Here is an 18,685-nt window from a genome sequence, read left to right as displayed (position 1 = left end):
TGAACAGATTGAGTGCTTGAAGACGAAACAACCGACCAATTTCTTGAGGAATCTCACCGTAGAGTTGATTATCCCGTAGGCGGATGAACCTTAGGAAAGTGAGGTTTCCAATATGAGGTTTATACCACTGCAATATTAAACAGCAAAATTTACAACTGTAATCCATTCATTGTATGTGTGCATAACATACTTTTTTTTCTAGTCGTTATTAATGTTTTGTTTGTGTGACTTGAGTTGTAGTTAATTTGTTTGATCAAATGCGTCAATTGGTTTTTTTTGTTTTTTTTTGGCATAGAAGTAAGTAGTAAACTCTAGTGTTGGGTATCTGTTTTTTGAGAACAAATGTGATCAAATCATTGGAGTAATCTACAATGGGTGGTCAATGAATATGAACATAACAAGTAGAATACATATTCCACGAGCTTATAAATGTGAAAAAATATACAATATTACATACAATGCAATATTGTAGAATACATATTCCACGAGCTTAAAAATGTGAAAAAATATACAATATTACATACAATGCAATATTGAAGTGATATCATAATTCAAGAGGCTCATTTCCATTTTTCAAGTGCAGCTTGACTAGTCCCAAGCATGGCCTCAAGTCAGTAGTTTTCCAAAACCAGATGCAGCTACAAAACCCACCAGTGATTGTCACTCACCACAGGCTACAGGCTAAAATTTCAGCTTGACTAATGATTCGTTCTTATTAATATAGAGCCTTGAACAGAGTTGATTGGCTTAAAATTATTTCCTGATATGTTAGGTTGGCTACTTGGCTATACACTGTTTAGGCCTTTGTACACAGTGGTAAATTTTGTTACCATTTGCCACTGGCAAATTTGCTATGTGACAATTGCAAATAACTTGTGGCAAATTTAAATTTGCCACTGTTTGATGATACTATGGTAAATATCATTTGTTATTATTTGCAACCATTTGCTGCTGTTTGATTGTCCAAATTTGCCGTGGCAAATATTTAATTTTTTGTGCTTTTAAAATATTTAAGATTTAAAAATTATAGCTACTCTTATTTGTAAATTTATTTTATTTGTATATGGTTCTATTGAAAGACACGATGTTAATCTCTTAGCTACTACCGTTGTATGCAAGACACAGCAGCAGCACTTGCCATCCAGCAGCGCATCAACACTTGTCATCCAACAGCAGCAACACTTACCATCCAGCAGCAACAGCGCACCAATGGAAAAATTTGTGTACAAAGCTAAAATGTTATTGAACTGCGCATGGAACGCAGCAGCAGATACAAAGCAAAATTTATACTATGATAACCATTGTAATTTATTAATTCCTTTCTTAGTCTAATGATAGGGCATGGAGTACAAGTGAGATTATCAAGATCAAGAAACACTCTGTTTCTAGTAGTATCTTGTACTTCCTTTATTTGTCTCTGAGTATACTCCTTCATCTCCTCCAGGATCCTATTCTGCAACACCAATGCTGGTCTTGCTAGTGTATACAGTAGCACATACACCCACTTTCAGAACCTGAAATTCGGTGTCATCCCCTTTCCAACTTCTTAGTATGTCTTGCCATTCCTGAGTTGAACCCTTCACTGTGTACTGCCATATATAGCCTAACTTGCTATGTGCAGAAAATTGAAGTTTGCTAGAATAGCTTCTGAACTAAAGAAGTAATGAGAGATCAGAAATTCATAACTTGTTTAAGAGAAAGCAGAGACTAAAAAGTAAAGAGGCTTGGAGCTTTTGAAAATGAAAGCTGATAACACTACATAAAAACATATATTTTTCAGAACAATATTCTCTTCACAGACGAGAGGACAAGTATAAGAGAATGTGGTACCATTTACTTAACAATTTGTGAAAAGATAAATAACAATTGAAGTCTCAAAAGTTGAGAGAGACAAAGCTTGGCACAAAAGAAAAGACATCAAAGTTTCTTGGATATTTACTTTCTTTTTCTTTTCTTTTTTCGATAATAAAAGATTGGATATTTACGACAACTGATGTTACAGTACATGAAAAACCTCATTTAACCCTATAGTAGGTACTAGGGGGGAAAGAGGGGGAACTACTTTCTGCAGTTGTGCTTAGTCTGGCTTAGAATCACCCCAAAATAAGTACATAATTTTCTAGCTGCAGCATCTGCCCCAAATGTTCCTCCCCCCCAAATGTATGTTATTTTCCACTTGGAAAGTCTCGACAGTACGTGCCCCACTTTCAATTACTTTTCACATTCTTGCGAATTCAACTCCTCCACTTTCAAGCTCTGTAACTGTGCTTTTGAAGATCTCCATCTGCATAACTCAGAGATTATGTTAGCATTGGACATATTTCCTCTAAAATTAAATAGAGGTAGAGAAAATAGTTTTTACCTTGAGTGCATGATACACCTTTTTATTCCAGTTCCTAGCTCTGTATTGCATGGCTTAATTTCAAAGTCAGATACAAGAAAGTTAATGACACTAATGCATAATTTGTAATGAGTAAGGAGAGTTGTTATGGTGATTTGTGAAACTTTGTTCATTCCTTGTTGTAGGATTTCCTCACTAGGTTCTGTAGCATGAACCAAGCCTCCTACAAGTGCAGCTTTTCCATCGTACCGTCTCCTATATATATATAAACTTGTTTAGGCTGAAGCTGAAAGTTAATTGAAGTATTAGATGCCCAATAAAAACCTATTAGAAGACATTGAGTTACTATTATAATATACCCTGTGAGTATCGCTTCCTGGAATGTTGACATTGGTAACTTTGCACGCAGAACAGCAACGTTTCCAGGTGTTAAAGACAGTCCCAGATCAACCTGCTTGAATAAGGTAGTAAATATTCATGTAACTTCATCCTTAGTATATACACAAAACACAAGACTTGGATCCAGTAATATTTCCATACACCTCTCAAGAAAATCACCATAATGAATGCCCAAAGCCCTAACACAACACCTCTCATCCATTCTATACTTATATGCACCTTGCACCTTCGTAAGGGATGATTTTTAAAGAAAGTATACAAATTATTTGTTGCTTAATTGGTAGACTGTAGTACTTTCCGAACTCACCACCTCCACTTTTGGGAAGACTGGTCAAGATTCCCTTGAAAGGATTCTCAGAAGCTGAGAACAAAGGACAACCCAGAATCAAACAAATATATATAAATCAAGAAACTAAACAGAACAAAGAGTCATTCAAGCAATCCGCTAAGAAACAGAACATGTGACAACTGCAGAGTTTATACATAAGTAATATTGCTAGCGTTCCAAAATCCTCACAACAATAATCACTTTATGCAGTGTCCAAGCAAACATTTGTGCAATTTAGAATTCATTTTTAGATTTGTATGTATAATTCATTTTACACTCAAAGAACAGTGAACTTGAGCAACAACCCAATAACTTATCTCTTTCAACGTAGCATTCAACAAAACTAAATAACCAAACAATGAGCTGAATACAATCATGAATCGATCAACAAAGAGTACAAGTAAACACTAGTGCATTTCAAAATTTATTTTGCCATATTTAAAGGAAACAGAGATCACCGTCCATAATCAAATAACTATGAACTATGAACTAACATTCACAATATGATTTAATATGACGAGCTCACAAATCATTTTAATCAGTATACAAGTATATTAGATTTAATTTTTCACTAATCTATTAACAAATGAAAAAAAAGTCAAATGAAGATTAAAATTATACACATAGAAGCAATCTTCCTTTCAAACTGATGAATCAAAGGAGAAGAAACAAAAGTATTTCTAATCGAAGAATTAATACTAATCGGAGATCTCCAATGACTATTATTATTATTCAATTTCAAAGAAGAAGAAGAATAACTAGAAACAGCTCGTAATGAAGAAGTCAAATAACGATTACTAATAACCGAAGAAGAAGGAGATTTAGAAGGTAATCTAAAAATGGAAGAAGAAAACGTGGCCATTCAAATATGCCATTGTGCAAGGTCTCTGGCTTTCAGTTCAGTTCACTTCATTGAATTGGTTTTCAACAAAACCCAAAGTATTACAAAAATTTCAAACCATCGGGCAATTACCTAGTTGATGTAAAACAATCTGAAAAGCTGAAATGTATTGGTTTTGTGTACATATATAACTCTGGCGAAAAAGAACACCATGGAATCTTCTTTTTCCCTTCATTCTACATTTCCTCTTCCCAAGAAAAACAGAATTCATTTGCCAAATATGTTTTACCTTTTCCCCCAGCTTCCATAGCATCACTACCACTAGGCATTTGAGATGGCAGCTCCATATCATCAGAATCAGATACTTTTGCAACAGAATCGTCTAGAGCCTCAAGGAAGGATAGTACACTTAGCTTGTCTGCAGACAAATAAAAAAGTTAGAGCTAATAAACAGTTAATAAAGACCCAAGGCAATGCAGGTGTCAGAGCTATCGAAAACATTTAAAAATTGGTTCTAACAGGAAAAAAAAATTAAAACTCAAAAACAACTTGAAAATTTGATCCAAAACTGTGCAAGAAACAGACCCGACAAAAGAATTGCGAAATGAAAAGTAACTGATATCCACAATAAAATCTAATTGCAGTCAATACTCCTGACTCAAAAGACCAAAGATTGCTCGTTACTTACATTTACTTGGGTCAATTCCAAACTGAGATAAATCTATCTCTCCACACAAACTAAAAAGTAAACAAATTTAAAAGCCCAATTTCAACAAATTGGATAATCCCTAACCCTAAACATATCAAATTTGATGTTAAACTTCCAAGTGAGTTGTGACATAATGAAATTTGATGAAACACATAACCCCACTCTTACTTTTAATTATTATTAGAAAATTATATACAAGAAGAGATGAGAAGAAATCAAGGAACGAACCTGTTAAAGGAGACGAGGAGATTTCCTCATCGTGAGAGAATTGCAGCTCAATGTCCAAATGGAACCCCTGGTGTACTGATTAGGCCAAAAGCTATGGCCAACTTTTCGCTGTGTCCACAGAGGCTGTCCTCCTCGTCTTCTTCCAAATTCTGCAACACGTACTTTGTGTCTGGGACATAACCAATCTCCATTATTTCTGAATACAAGCTGTTCAGCTTAGCAGATATCTCATCTACCAATGAGTGTGAAGTGTCTCCAACAATGAAGCTGTGAACACTACGTTTCACCTCTATCCAACTGCAACCTGGAGGCTTTGTCACCCCTCTGTCCTTCATCAATATTCTTATCCTTGCTGCATCTCCCCATCTTCCTGCTGCTGAATAAATGTTTGCTAAGAGTATGTAGTTCCTAGAATATGTGGTTCAAAAAGATATCCTGCAGCATACTCTGCAAGCTCAGCGTTGCAGTGGATCCTACAAGCACCTAACAAAGACCCCCATACAGCAGCATTCAGTTCAAAGGGCATTCCTTAATGAAATCCAGGCTTTCATCAAATTGACCAGCATGTGCCAGTAGATCCATCATGCAAGCATACTGTTCTATTGCAGGACCCATTGCATATTCTGATTTCATCATCTCAAAATACTTCCATCCTTCATCAATCAATCCCGAGTGACTACAAGAAGCCAACAGGTTTGTGAATGTGAAATGGTGAAATGGTCAGAAGATCTCAAATGGAGAAATAGATTCACAGCATCCATTCCAAAACCATGCATCCCGTAACCTGCGATCATCGTGTTCCAAGAGACTATATCTCTTTTAGGAATGAAATAAAAAACTCTTCGTGCTTTTTTTTATCAATAAGACCATTCAATATTTCAATACTAGTGAATGCCTGTGCCAGTTGGCACTCTAGACACATTGCTTTTGAACAACACCCCAAGAGAGACCATCTCTATGGTAGCATTGGATCAATGATATAACCATTTCCAACAGTTTTATACTTCATAATAATTTCATACGCATACTCAAGTGAGTTTAATTATTGCAATTCTATGCATTTCATTTCTCACAAACCAACTCATTACACATACCCTTATACATTCATTAATTCAATATATATCAGAATGAGAATGATGAAAATAAAGGGAGAGAGTCTTCAATTAAGAGCATCATCATTTTTTTTTTTAAAATAAATAAAAAAAATCCAGCAAAATCTCCTTTATATTTTCAACATTTCAAAAACCTAAATCCTGTCATAACCTGAAAATCAAACAATACAATTCTCATAGATCAACCATACCAAAATATATAACTTCATATTTACACATAACACAAATTACTTCTAAAACTAAAAGACAACTCATTAAACATTAAAGAAGACTTTGCATAATTTTTCACCTGAGGCTAATTCTAGTAACGAAAGGGAAAAATAAAATAAAATAAATACTCAATGCCCACTTATCGAGTTCCTCATTTCTCTCATTCTCCCCTCTATGCATACTATTCACACCATTCTGCTACCATATGGATAAATGCGCCATGGAGCAAAGACAGCAATCATGTCGCTGAAAAATTATGGAAATTTAACTTGGTACCTGCAAATAAACAAACCACATACACATGATTTTTTTAGATTTGATACATTTAGCATATTGTTTACAAAAGAGATGGTTCTCAAAATAAAATAATCTCTATTCTTATTTTTAAGTATCCACACTATCATCAACAAAAAAAAACTATCATAAAAACTTACATAGCATATATATGGATACAATATATTATTTATTTTCTAAACCAATAAAAGTAACATTCTTTAATTTCTCACTTGCCTTTTCTCATTGGTATCGATGTCCTTAGAGAAAAACTTCTGGGTATACGACATTTGTAGTACAATTTCTTGCATTAGGTGGAAGAAAAACGGATATTCTTTTTGAAGAAGTACATCTGGACATGGCCACATAGAGTTGCCCATGAGTGAAAACCGGTGTCCTTAAATCAATGCCAACATATTTCACTGACTGGCCTTGCGACTTATTAATTGTCATGGCATAAGCTAGTCGAACAGGGAATTGTCGTCTTGATAGTTTGAAAGGCAACTTTGCATTTGAGGGAGCTAGAGATATTCTTGGGATAAGTACCGGATTTCCAGCTTTCTCTCCAGTCAAAATTTTGGCTTGAAGGACTTTACTCGCACATTGAAGCACCATAAGTCGTGTCCCATTGCAAAGGCCATCTTTAGGTGTTATGTTCCTGAGCAACAATATAGGGCATCTAGGTTTTAACTTGGGATTGAAAGGTGGTAAGCTAGAAGGGTCGAGGGAGTTCAGAAACTCGGTGGGATAGTGAGCCCCACTTGGATTATCAATATCATCTTCGATGATTTTATCTCGACCAAATACCAAATACTGACTTCACGAGGAAAACAAATTCGGTGCAACCTCATTAATTGCACTCACATCATCATTACGGGCGGCAAGAATAGTGCGATCGGTTAAGAAATTTGGAGGCGGTGTGTCCATAACATCTAATTGGGGATAGGCGAGAGAAGATGAGTTCTTGGATATTGGTACACTTACTGCGTATTCCATTCGCAATTTATGCGATTCTTTGGGATTGAACCAATCTAAATGAATCAAAGCAAAAAATGAATTCATTAGTTTCTAAAATAGTTCGTTTATATATGGAACTAATGGAGAAAAAACATTCTAATTAGAAGGCATTAGTAGCACACCTCCAACAAAAATCGGTGAATTGACACATTCCGGACTCTGCCATTTCAAGCCGCATGTTCTCGTACCAAGTGTAAAACTTCTAAATAACTCCAAAGGAAAGAGCCAGAGTAATGCACCAACAAATTGCTCTCTCTCGGCCTAACGGTATAATAGGCGGTGTTTGTCGAAAATCACCACCAAGAAGCGTAGTGGTACCACCAAATATCTTCTTGTTTCCACAAATATCTTGAAGTGTTCTATCCACGCCCTCAAACCACGGTATCTATGTTGCATGGGCACCTCGTCCCAAACAATTAGTTTTGTTTCTTTAAATAGGTCGACAAAGGTCGGAATGTTTAGTGAAGCCAAAAAAATGGTATCCATCACATCAATTGGAATTTTAAATGTAGAATGAAGCGGTCGTCCACCGCATTAATAAAGAGATGCAATTTCGATGATGCCACCATGATGACAATAAGACCCATCTTTGCGGCGGGGCTTTTGCAATTGTATTATACAAAAAGTTTTCCCCGTACCCGCTCCATTCAAAAGAAAAAGTTTGCCCTTGTCACCAAATCTTGAATCGATCCGCGGTAGTATGTAAGCATGAAGTTGTTCGTCATTAAGGCGACTCACATCAATGACCTCTTCTCCTATGCCTTCATCTTTGAAGTTGGCGTTGTTCCTAAATGAGCCTATTGCCAACAATTTTGCTCGATCCTCTTTTGGCTTTGGCATGGGCGGGAAATTTTCCAATGTCCTCCCAGATTCTAAAAGGACTTGTTCCACCGGATATAAGCCGTAATCGTTATTTGCTCATCGGTTGGATCCGGGATGCCGTGCTTTGTTCGAAGCCAGTGTCCAAGATCATCACATATACTCGATGCAAATTTGCTCCAAAGTAGATCTGGTCGTAACGGATAACACTCTAAAAGAATTACACAAAACAACCTCCGCGGTTGATATCCGGTTTTCATTATCGCCTCTTCTTAGGCATTGTATCCACTTCATCATCGACTTCCAACAACCCAGCGGGCAATACATGCTTCTTTGTACGTATTACGGTATCACCGACTTTATAAAGATATGCAAAGGAGGTAGGCCCTTTTACAATGATGAAGTAGTAAGCGTAGATAAAACCGGCTCCCGACATTAGGGCTTGCAAAATACATCCTACCAATGGAAGGTCCCCGAGTCCTAGGAGTCCACTCTTGAGAGTCTTTGTGGAAAACATAGTGTCGTGGAAATTCTTGATAGGGATATGCTTTCGCATCCGGATCTTGAAGACAACGCTTTAAAGAAAGTCGGTGTTGAAGTTTGGTCTTTGGCTCGGGCAAGAATTGCATCCATGGGTTCTTTGCTATTGAAAACAACCCTATGCATGCCTTCAAATGAAGCGCCAATTGTTGGACACTTGGAAACTCTTTATGCATTGGATTCGAAATAGATGTCATGCGACTTACGTTGGTCCAATGTACCTTGCATCGATATATTGTTGAATCTCATCATTTGTTCCCGCCACCACCAGCTTTATTGCTTTGTCATAGCCTTTGTAGATGTACTTGTTAATATATTTAACGACTTGACACGATGCACAAACTTCAACATTGATATGGCAATCAAACATTTCGCATGGATATGCATTGTAGGGAACAACATCTCCATTATCAACTTTAACCATTTTATTATTCCTCTTCACAAAATATTTCTTGCCAGTGTCGCGCCTTCGGTAAATGGAGTACCCTTTTTTATCCATAATTGTTTCCTCCACAAACTCTTTTGGATAGGCTTTGGTGCATCTACCATTTTCCATACATGAAGCACTCGGATCTCGATCACCACGAGGGGCCATGAACCATGCACTTCTTCACCGTTTCAAACAATACAGGTGGGTGTCGGGGTCCGGGAATTCGCACATACAAATTTATCCACTTGCTCATGTTTGGGATCTTATCATCATGCTACTTAAAGAAATAAAAGGCAATGCATGTGTGGAAGACCGCTTTATGAAATTCAATGGTATAGACATATGCAACCACCCGGCCAAGATATCATTCTTCAAGATTTCTTTCATAATTGCTTTTCGTTTCAGCTCGAATACCCGCAACTATTTCGGGGCGAAGTGTCGAAGTCCGTGTTCCTTGAGCGCATCTTTAATTTCACGCCAATTAGGGGTTTGCGATTTACCGTAAGAAAAATATCCGGGTGCTTATAGTGGGGTGATAGCCATTGAATCTGAAAAATCTCGTGACATGTGCCTTGGACTTCCAACATGCGAGGAAGGCAAAATGAACGGTTGGCCAATTTGATCGGGGACTTAATCCCCTCAAGTGCAACATCGTCAAGCACTTGTACACATCCGAACGGATGGTGTCTTGATTTAGTCTAATGTATCGAGGCGGTTACGTTCATATGCAGCCCAAGCATCAACCAAAAATTCATGCAACAATTTACACCCAAGCAAGATGGATGAGTACTCGTGGGTCGATTTCAAACAAGCGGTAGGCGTAATACAATAATTGGGTGAGTCTTGCATTACTTGGAGCATTTCTCTTGGCGCCCCACAACTTCAAATCGGTGACCAACCCAAATCCCCATAAGAAATAGAAGAACATAATGCAAAGGCAAATAAAGCGGGATGACATTCGCTTATCCGTTCCAACTCATACCCTCCTCTCAGCCGAAGTACAATATCACGCATGGCATCAACCTTACTCCCATCTCGGCAATATCACCGCAATCTCATCGGTTGTCGGAAGATTGCACCTTCGTCTATCCGAACGCGGATCATAGTGTAGATGGGTAGGAACATTGTTTATTCGAAGCATTTTCGAGGTTAAAACCTCAAATGCTTGATTATAGATATCACAAAACTTTGGGGTCTGGAGGAAGAGTTTCTTGTACAGTTTTCAACACTTCTCTTGACAAATTCGGGTTCGCGATTGTGGCGGTGATCCAAAGCGACTAGGGGATCATAAATATAAAGTTCGCGAAAACTTAGGTTCCATCCCCGGATCGGGCAACAATGAACCGATTTGGTGCAACTCCCCATGGACCGGTGAATGAGGTTGGACTACGCCCATGTAACACACGATCGTTAAATTTGCAACCAAGGCGGTAAAGGCATTACACACATTGTATTGCGAATGCGCTTCACGGAATAATCTTGACGTTTATTAGATCCTTGAATAAAGATTTAAGTGTCGAAGGTAGTGGAGAAAGAAGCGGTAGCTTAACTTTTCCTTGTAAGCGGCAAGTTCTAAATAAAGGTCGGTTGTGCCTTGATTTTGATAACTGTTCATCTTTCCAATGAAGGACCGAACAAAATGGACAGAGAACATCCATCTTTCCCAGAAAGTGGCGGCGATTTGGAACAGGAAGCACATGGCCTCTATGAGGATTAAGAATTTCTTCTTCACTTTCATCAAATCCGGTCATATCATGATCACTGCAAAAATAGACCTATGATATATCACGCTTTACGGTATGTTGAAACCTAACAAAAGAGTGAGAATTTAAGCACTTGACTTACATAGTGTTATCCTCACAACTTTGCATTGTGACATCTTCCGTGATAGATGAAGAAGGACCCAACCGAGACGTTGACCTCGTCTTCTTAAAGGAATCTGATATGTAATCAGACATAACGTTTTTTTCCCTCCGTCTCCGATTTTGTTGTGCTATAGTCCTTTGATCGATATCTTTTTCTCTTCGAAGATGTTGTGCAATAGACCTCCGATTAGGAGGTGCAATAGAGCTTTGACTGGGAGGTGCAGATAACACATTAGGAGCTGCGGGAGATCGTCGATTATGAGGCACAACAGATAACCTATTAAGAGCCGCGGGAGATGTTCGATTAGGAGGCACGACAGATAACCTATTAAGAGCCGCGGGAGATTTTCGATTAAGAGGCACAACAGATAACCTATTAGGAGCCGCATTAGATCTTCGATTAGGAAGCACAACAAATAAAATATTGGGAGTCGCAGTTGATCTTCGATTAGGAGGCACATATACCAGATCCGGAGGCACAACATTTCTTCGATGTGGAGGCACATATACCAGATTGGGAGGTTCAATAGGATGACGTGATATAGAATTGACTGGGTGAACTAACGATTCCCTTCCTCTCTCTTCCATGCGCTCTTTAACCATGATTGCCTAGGAAGTGTCAATTCGCAAAAATTTGGAAACACGCAAAGTTAAAGAATCAAAACGGAGCTCTAATCAAAGAGGACGGGGAAGACTCAAAGTAGTAAATAGTAGAACACCTAATTGAAAAGCACTAAAATACATTGACTTTCATATATATTTAGGAATTAACATAGAAAATTCTAATTCAATTAAGTCTATTATTCAGCTTTAGTATACATTGACTTTGTGTTACGATTGTGATGGATGATGTAAAGCGTAATCTCGCCACGATTCTGAGGAGTTTAAACATTGGAAAAAAAAAGAATAAATATTAAAAACATACATTTTAATCACTGAAAAATATTGTAAAAGGGTCGATTGAATGTAGAAAATATGCTAACATATTTCTAAAACACACTGGCTCATCGAATGAAGGAGGTGATTTGTAACCCTAAGCACAACAAATAAGATGCCATTCTCTGTTTTTCTCACATTCAAATGGCTTACATAGGCATGAACTGAGTTAATAAGTCACATGAGTTATTGAAATGTGGCTCAAACCAGACTTGAACTTACCAACAGGATTTGTGGTGCTGAGCCCCTATAGGCATATAGCTAAGAAAAGCTTTGATTATCGAGATGGTGTGATCAACAATCCTGCAGTACACATACCACTGCTGGTCTTGTAAAAATCCTTAAGTGATAAACAATTGTAAAAACTGAGATAACAAACTCACATTGATATTTGAGACATTTTAATAACATTGCGGGTCTGCAAACTCTTAACTAATGTTGACTAAAACTTTTGTGAGCTGTTGAGCTAAACTTTGTTTAATTAAGTATATGAAACTGATACATGCATGCTGCATGATACTCACTTTTGCTTTCTACCATCTCTTTCGGTTGCAGGTTAACAACCATAATGCAGTTAGATATTTCTGAAACACACTAATGCAACTCGGAAGACATAAATTTTCCGACAGATTAATCGAAAACTCTGATGGCAGTTAAATTGCATAATGGTATACTGTAGGCTAGACTACTGACCAAACCTTGTGAAAATGGACTTTCAAGTTAACAGAAAAACATTACTAAATGTGATTTGGGGCAACAGTTAAAAAATAACGACAGCCATAATTAATCATTTAAGGTGTTTAACATGAATCTGGCAACCTCAATATAATCTACAAACAAACAAACAAACCCATCACCAAAATTTCAACAATCCAAAACCTTAAAATAAAATTATTACCTCTGAAAGAATCTGGCAAGACCGAAACAAACAAACAAAAGCAGCCGAGGCAGTTACATTCTCCAAGTGAGAGTTGCTTGAAACTGTGCTCTGAATATTTGGTACTAAATAGAATGCAGTTACCGATACTTTTTGGGTTGGACGATCCAATTGAAGTTGAGTTACCGTGTTGCTCTCACAGTCACAGCATCATTATTCCTTCATGAATGTATAAATACTGTTTCTTAGAATGTCTCGTCGCGGTGGGCGGTGAAGATGGAGATGAGGAAGTGAAAAGGGAAATTGAAAAGTGGGGTTAGTGTTTTAGTGAAGGATGAGAAGAAAAGTGAAGATGAAGAATGGAGTGAGGAGAGTTGGGAGTGAGTGCTCGACGATTAGTTTTGAACAAAACAATTTTTCCACACTCAACAGCCGTTCGATCTTGATCAAACAGATCTGGACCGTTCTTTATTATAGTTTTGTCATTTAGTGTAGAAAAAAAACCCTATCTTATTAGATAGACTAGTGAATGCCCGTGCCAGTCGGCACTCTAGACACATTGTTTTTAAACAACACCCTAAGAGACCATCTCTATGGTAGCATTGGATCGATGATATAACCATTTCCAACAGTTTTATACTTCATAATCATTTCATACGCATGCTTAAGTGAGCTTAATGATTGCAATTCTATGCATTTCATTTATCACAAACCAACTCATTACACATACCCTTATACATTCATTAATTTAACACATTAGAATGAGAATGAGGAAAATAAGGGGAGAGAGTCTTCAATTAAGAGCATCATCATTTTTTTTTAAAATAAAAAAATCCAGCATGATCTCCTTTATATTTTCAATATTTCAAAAACATAAATCCTGTTATAACCTGAAAATCACACAATACAATTCTCATAGATCAACCATACCAAAATATATAACTTCATATTTATACATAACAATAATTACTTCTAAAACTTAATAGCATTATCATACTCATTTAATTTAACATAAGACTAATAATAGTATTATTACAAATAAAAACAGCATAATTACCCATAATTGTAACAAATGTAGGCTGCGAAGGTGGAGAAAAATACGTTATCTCTGCGTTTTTCATTCTATTTTGCTCATCAAGTTGACTGGCCGGATTCACAAATTCTTGTCATTCAAAGTCGATTAATAAAAGTCCAAATCTTTGCGTTTCGATTCTTCATATAGGGTTTTTAATATTCCATTCTATCCCTGACTGTGTTTTAAGTGAAACGACTTTGTATTACAGTGGCAGTGAAGATGTGTCTGTAATCTTGCCGTGATAGTGAAGATGTGTCTGTAATCTCGCTACAGTTACATGAGTTTAATCATTGGAAACATGCATTTTAATCACTGAAGAATATTGTAAAAGGATCGATTGAATGTAGAAAATATGCTCACACATTTCCTTATTTCCCTCTTCATCATTTACACTATTAATTACAGCAACACTCACATTTCCTCATTTCCCTCTTCATCATTTATGTTATTAATTACAACAACACAAATTTTAAACTTTAAATTGAAACGAAACAAACATTTAATAACGCTAATCAATTTAGTTTTACAAAACCCAAACTAAAAACGTACCTCATTCAGTGTGAGTGTATCGCTGAAAAAGGGAGAAGAGACTCGAAATCAGAAATTGGGCTTCTTTTCTTTTTTTGCACTCTCGTCTTTTATCTTTTTTGCTCTCTCCTCTTTCGACCTGTTTTGTGTTGTTGTGAAATAGAGTGAAAGTGAAGCGAGCTGATTTGGCGGCTTCGCTAGTGAGAATTTCGAAAACAAATAAAAATAATTGATCCACACTCAGCAGCCGTTAGATCTTACTCAAAATGATCTGGACCATCCTTTGTGTGTTATTTTGTCTTGTAGTGGAAAAAAAAACCCTAACTTATTAGATAGATGCATATCAAACCCTCTCCTGAGAATAAACTGGTGAATCTCTTTACCCTGCCAATCTTTTTTTCTTGTTTCAAGGAAGAAGCCAAAAAAATAACGATTTTAACTGACATGAAAAGGGCTGGACGGGTTATTGACCCGCATGATTGATATTGGGCTTTTTCATTTAGGTAATTCGGCTTAAGATATACTGATTGTCAACCAAGTGCCAATAGCTTCCAGTACAGGTTGAAAGGGCTGAATCTGCAAACAATGGATACAGCACTTGCCTAAACAAGCAAGTAATAGGCTTATGTAGCTTGTTTTAATTTTAAATCTTTTCATTTAATTTATTTATTTTTGAATAAGAAGTAAGTAGAGATCAGATATATAAAATGAAATTAGAAAATTTACATTAGGCTTTCATTAACAAAATGCATAGCATTCAAATTCCTTCCAAAGCAGGATACATAATGAAGTCAAGTCCCCCAACCTATTTCCCAACCCCCAAAAACGTTAGCATACTCTGAAGCAGAAGGAATACAAGTTATCCATTGAAAACCGCTTAATAGATAACTTTCATAAATGATATGACCCCTTTCAATCCAAAAACCCGCTTCGAGGTCAATTTTGCCACGATGTTTTGGGCAACAGTTTGCTGAAACTGTGTACATCTTGGGGTCTGAACAAATGTATCAAATGTCCAGCTGCTCAAGACTAAACGTGCTTGCAGCTTCCGAACATCCACCTGATTCAAAATTGTAAAGACGGGTCATTAGGTACAAGGCATTCAGACTGCTGCTGGCTACTTAAGAAGCAATATGAATCAAAGATTTGTTTGCACTTTGAGTTTAGTAAAAGGCTAGCTAAACGGTTTTTCTTACTCGTTCCCCCATGAGAGACGAGAACACCATATTTGCTTCCGCAACATCTTCAACAACCAATTGCTTCAGCATCCTTTTTTCAGGATCCATTGTTGTTTCCCATAATTGTAGAGGCATCATCTCTCCTAAGCCTTTTTTATTGCACATAGACAAGAGATAAGAAATTTAATTGGGTATAGATAAACAAAACATGTCTCTTTAAACCTCAATTGCACATATACATGAAATAAATGAAACTCAATGACAAAGCATGTCTCTTCACTTTAAACCTCAAAAGTTTTCTAACCTTTAAACCTTTGGATGTTATATGATGCATTTGAAGGGAAAGTACTCTGAAGAGTTTTAAGCTGTGCCTCCTCATAACAATAGTGTGCATGTTTACCCCTCTCAACCTGATACGCTCATTATAGACATGAGGAATTTAGAGATGGGCCAAGGCATACAATATTCAAGTATTTATAAAAATAAAAATAAAAGATGAAGAAAACCAGACCTTATACAGAGGTGGAACACCCACATAAATGCAGCCTTCATCAAATAGAACTTTCTGCATTACAAGAAAAAACTTAAATCATTGTTTCAACTGGTACTTGATGATTATGAATGAAAGACTTTGCTCTACCTGATACCTATAAAAGAATGTCAACAGAAGAGTTCGGATGTGAGCACCATCCACATCAGCATCAGTCATGATGATGATCTTATGGTAGCGAAGGGCTTCCTTCTTAAAATCTTCACCCTGAAATGAACAAGAGTAAAACCATTTAGTACATATAATAGAAACTGGTTGGTGAAACAGGAAAACAACTCTAGGAGCAAATAAAATGTTTGTGATAACCTTCACACCAAGTCCAAGGGCAAGAATAAGATTTTGAATTTCTTGATTTTTGTACATAGCTGCCTCGTCCTTCCTTTCAATGTTCAGAATTTTACCTCGTAATGGGAGAATGGCCTGTATCAATAAAAGTATAATATAAAATCTTCTCAAAATTCTGCATTCGACAATTTTATCCTACATGGAATGTAGTCTCACGTACACAAATTATATGGTGGAACTTAAAAAATCACAGACGTTCAAAATTAAGATATTGACTTGGCCAAGCAAGTTCAACTGTGCCCAAACAATAAAGTAAATAGTTACCATTAAAGGCGGCTATGCACTTTATGTTCTCGTCTGATTTGGAAAACATGGGGTTGTGCATCTCAGTTCAACTATACCGAGCCTCCTGGATAACACTGGACCACTGAGTCCCCGATCCATACAAATCGCAGTCTGTAGCGATGTTCTTTTCCATTTGTTTGACGGTCTAGACAGGTCCGCTAGTGGGGTAGTTTAAGGATAGGAATTCTTGGATAGTTGCAACTCCGTAAAATTGAATGTTTTTCTCAAGCCACCAGTAAGTTGATAGTCTGGCATTTTGTCAATCGCTTCTAGTGCTTCAACTAAACAGAACACAGGGTTCAGAGCAACCCTCAAAGATACCAATAAAAGATTAAAACACTAACAGCTCATGCTTTTACGTAGACGGCAATCCTACTACATCGTTTGGAACTGGAAAATATACAAATCAAACCTCGCCATAACAACCAAAGATTTAGCGACCTCTATATAAGAATCTTGAACCTCAATCTTCAATTGAATTAAAACCTTTGTTCAACAAATGAACTACAGAAGACAAGAACGATATAGTTGAATACGTTGAACCTCTAACCCCAAACAAAATCTTAACACATTTTCTACAACAAACAGTGTACTAGAAGAAGAAGCACTGAAAGGTGCAAGGGTTCTATGTAAGATCCTCAAACTAGGCACGTTTGTCTATTGGCTGTTCCATAAGAAACAGGAGATGAAGAAAGGGGGACATACGGATCAAACGCTGGACTTACTCTCCTTGTTTCAAAATGTGGGATGAGAAGAAGAACAAATCCACAAATAGTTCGTAATTCCAACCTATCATTTTTTTATTTTTATTATTATTATTTTATTACTATTCTTTATTATTTTATTTTGTGTGTGTGTGTGTGTGGGGTGGGGTGTGGGGTTGGGGGTTGAGGAGGAGGAGTGTTGGTTTGTTACACCAGACAGGATTCCGGGCAGTACTGGGTCTGCCGCTACCAAGCACATACAGTTCTTTCGAAGACAACTCTTTTCACAAAAATAGGTTTTGCTTCATCAAATGAGCCCAGCAAAGTCAAGTCCGCAGGTTTACTTTTACACTAATGCAGGATGATGGTAACAATTAATTATGGAACACTTGCAAAGAGTAACTGAGAGTTCACCTGGAAGCGCCTATCACGACCTTGTTTTGCACTACCACCAGCTGAATCACCTTCAACTATAAAGATCTCTGGTAGAATGTATGGACAATTTATAAATATATTTTTCATAAGAAGACACCATGAAATGTAACAAGTACCCCATGATTAACAAGCACAAAGGTAGTTATGATTTTATGATCATTCATCAGTTGAATGATTTGTTTCGTCAGACTTAGACTGAAATAGCTGACTCTAATACCAATAATTTCCCTTATGACATTTATGAAGGAAATAATATTCATGTATCCAACTTCTGAAGGAAATAAAATTTTCAGCCAATCAGATTGATTATCATAATTACCACTCGTCCTAGTCAATCTATTAACTGTTCAAATCATCCTTGACATTTATTACACATTTATCATGAGGGTGTAGAGTAGAGGAAGCAGAGTATACCAGATTCTGCAGGATCTGTAGCTGAGCAATCAGCCAGCTTTCCAGGAAGAGAAGATGATTTTAGAACACTCTTTTGTCTCACTAATTCCCTTGCTCTCTTAGCTGCCTGAGCTGCCTAAATGAGGAAACAACATATAATGCATCAAATAAAGGGTAACGCTAATTGAGCTTCAAAAAATTAGTAAAAACACTTTTATAGAAAACTACCTTAAGAGCATTTAAAGATTTGGAGAGAATCAAATCAAG

The 18,685-nt window shown here is 36.9% G+C and overlaps 2 protein-coding genes across 4 annotated transcripts; both read right to left on the bottom strand.

Annotated features, from left to right (window-relative positions):
* Positions 1-1,262: 1,262 nt before the first annotated feature.
* On the bottom strand, positions 1,263-15,104 carry LOC147484608 (uncharacterized). Its single transcript, XM_086575892.1, has 7 exons — positions 12,947-15,104; positions 12,271-12,351; positions 4,847-6,444; positions 4,199-4,327; positions 2,701-2,792; positions 2,363-2,596; positions 1,263-2,284 (listed from the first exon to the last, which is right to left on the bottom strand). The coding sequence occupies exons 4-7, from the start codon at positions 4,259-4,261 to the stop codon at positions 2,212-2,214; spliced, it is 462 nt and encodes a 153-aa protein (XP_086432018.1). The 5' UTR covers positions 4,262-4,327; positions 4,847-6,444; positions 12,271-12,351; positions 12,947-15,104; the 3' UTR covers positions 1,263-2,211.
* A 125-nt stretch (positions 15,105-15,229) lies between these two features.
* LOC147484607 (DNA gyrase subunit B, chloroplastic/mitochondrial-like) lies at positions 15,230-18,668 on the bottom strand. Of its 3 annotated transcripts, XM_086575884.1 has the most exons (8): positions 18,647-18,668; positions 18,005-18,054; positions 16,563-16,676; positions 16,347-16,463; positions 16,218-16,271; positions 16,011-16,116; positions 15,725-15,855; positions 15,230-15,588 (listed from the first exon to the last, which is right to left on the bottom strand). In XM_086575884.1, the coding sequence occupies exons 3-8, from the start codon at positions 16,617-16,619 to the stop codon at positions 15,406-15,408; spliced, it is 648 nt and encodes a 215-aa protein (XP_086432010.1). In that variant the 5' UTR covers positions 16,620-16,676; positions 18,005-18,054; positions 18,647-18,668; the 3' UTR covers positions 15,230-15,405. The 3 variants fall into 3 exon arrangements, with proteins under 3 accessions (XP_086432010.1, XP_086432011.1, XP_086432009.1); XM_086575885.1 differs by lacking the exons at positions 18,005-18,054; positions 18,647-18,668 and adding an exon at positions 18,440-18,551; XM_086575883.1 differs by lacking the exons at positions 18,005-18,054; positions 18,647-18,668 and adding an exon at positions 16,866-17,160.
* Positions 18,669-18,685: the final 17 nt, after the last annotated feature.

This window comes from Coptis chinensis, chromosome 8 (assembly GCF_015680905.1).
Source record: "Coptis chinensis isolate HL-2020 chromosome 8, ASM1568090v1, whole genome shotgun sequence".
In the NCBI taxonomy this organism is placed as follows: domain Eukaryota; kingdom Viridiplantae; phylum Streptophyta; class Magnoliopsida; order Ranunculales; family Ranunculaceae; genus Coptis; species Coptis chinensis.
Note: the sequence above shows the minus strand (reverse complement) of the source record. Positions and strands in the feature narration are given on the sequence as shown.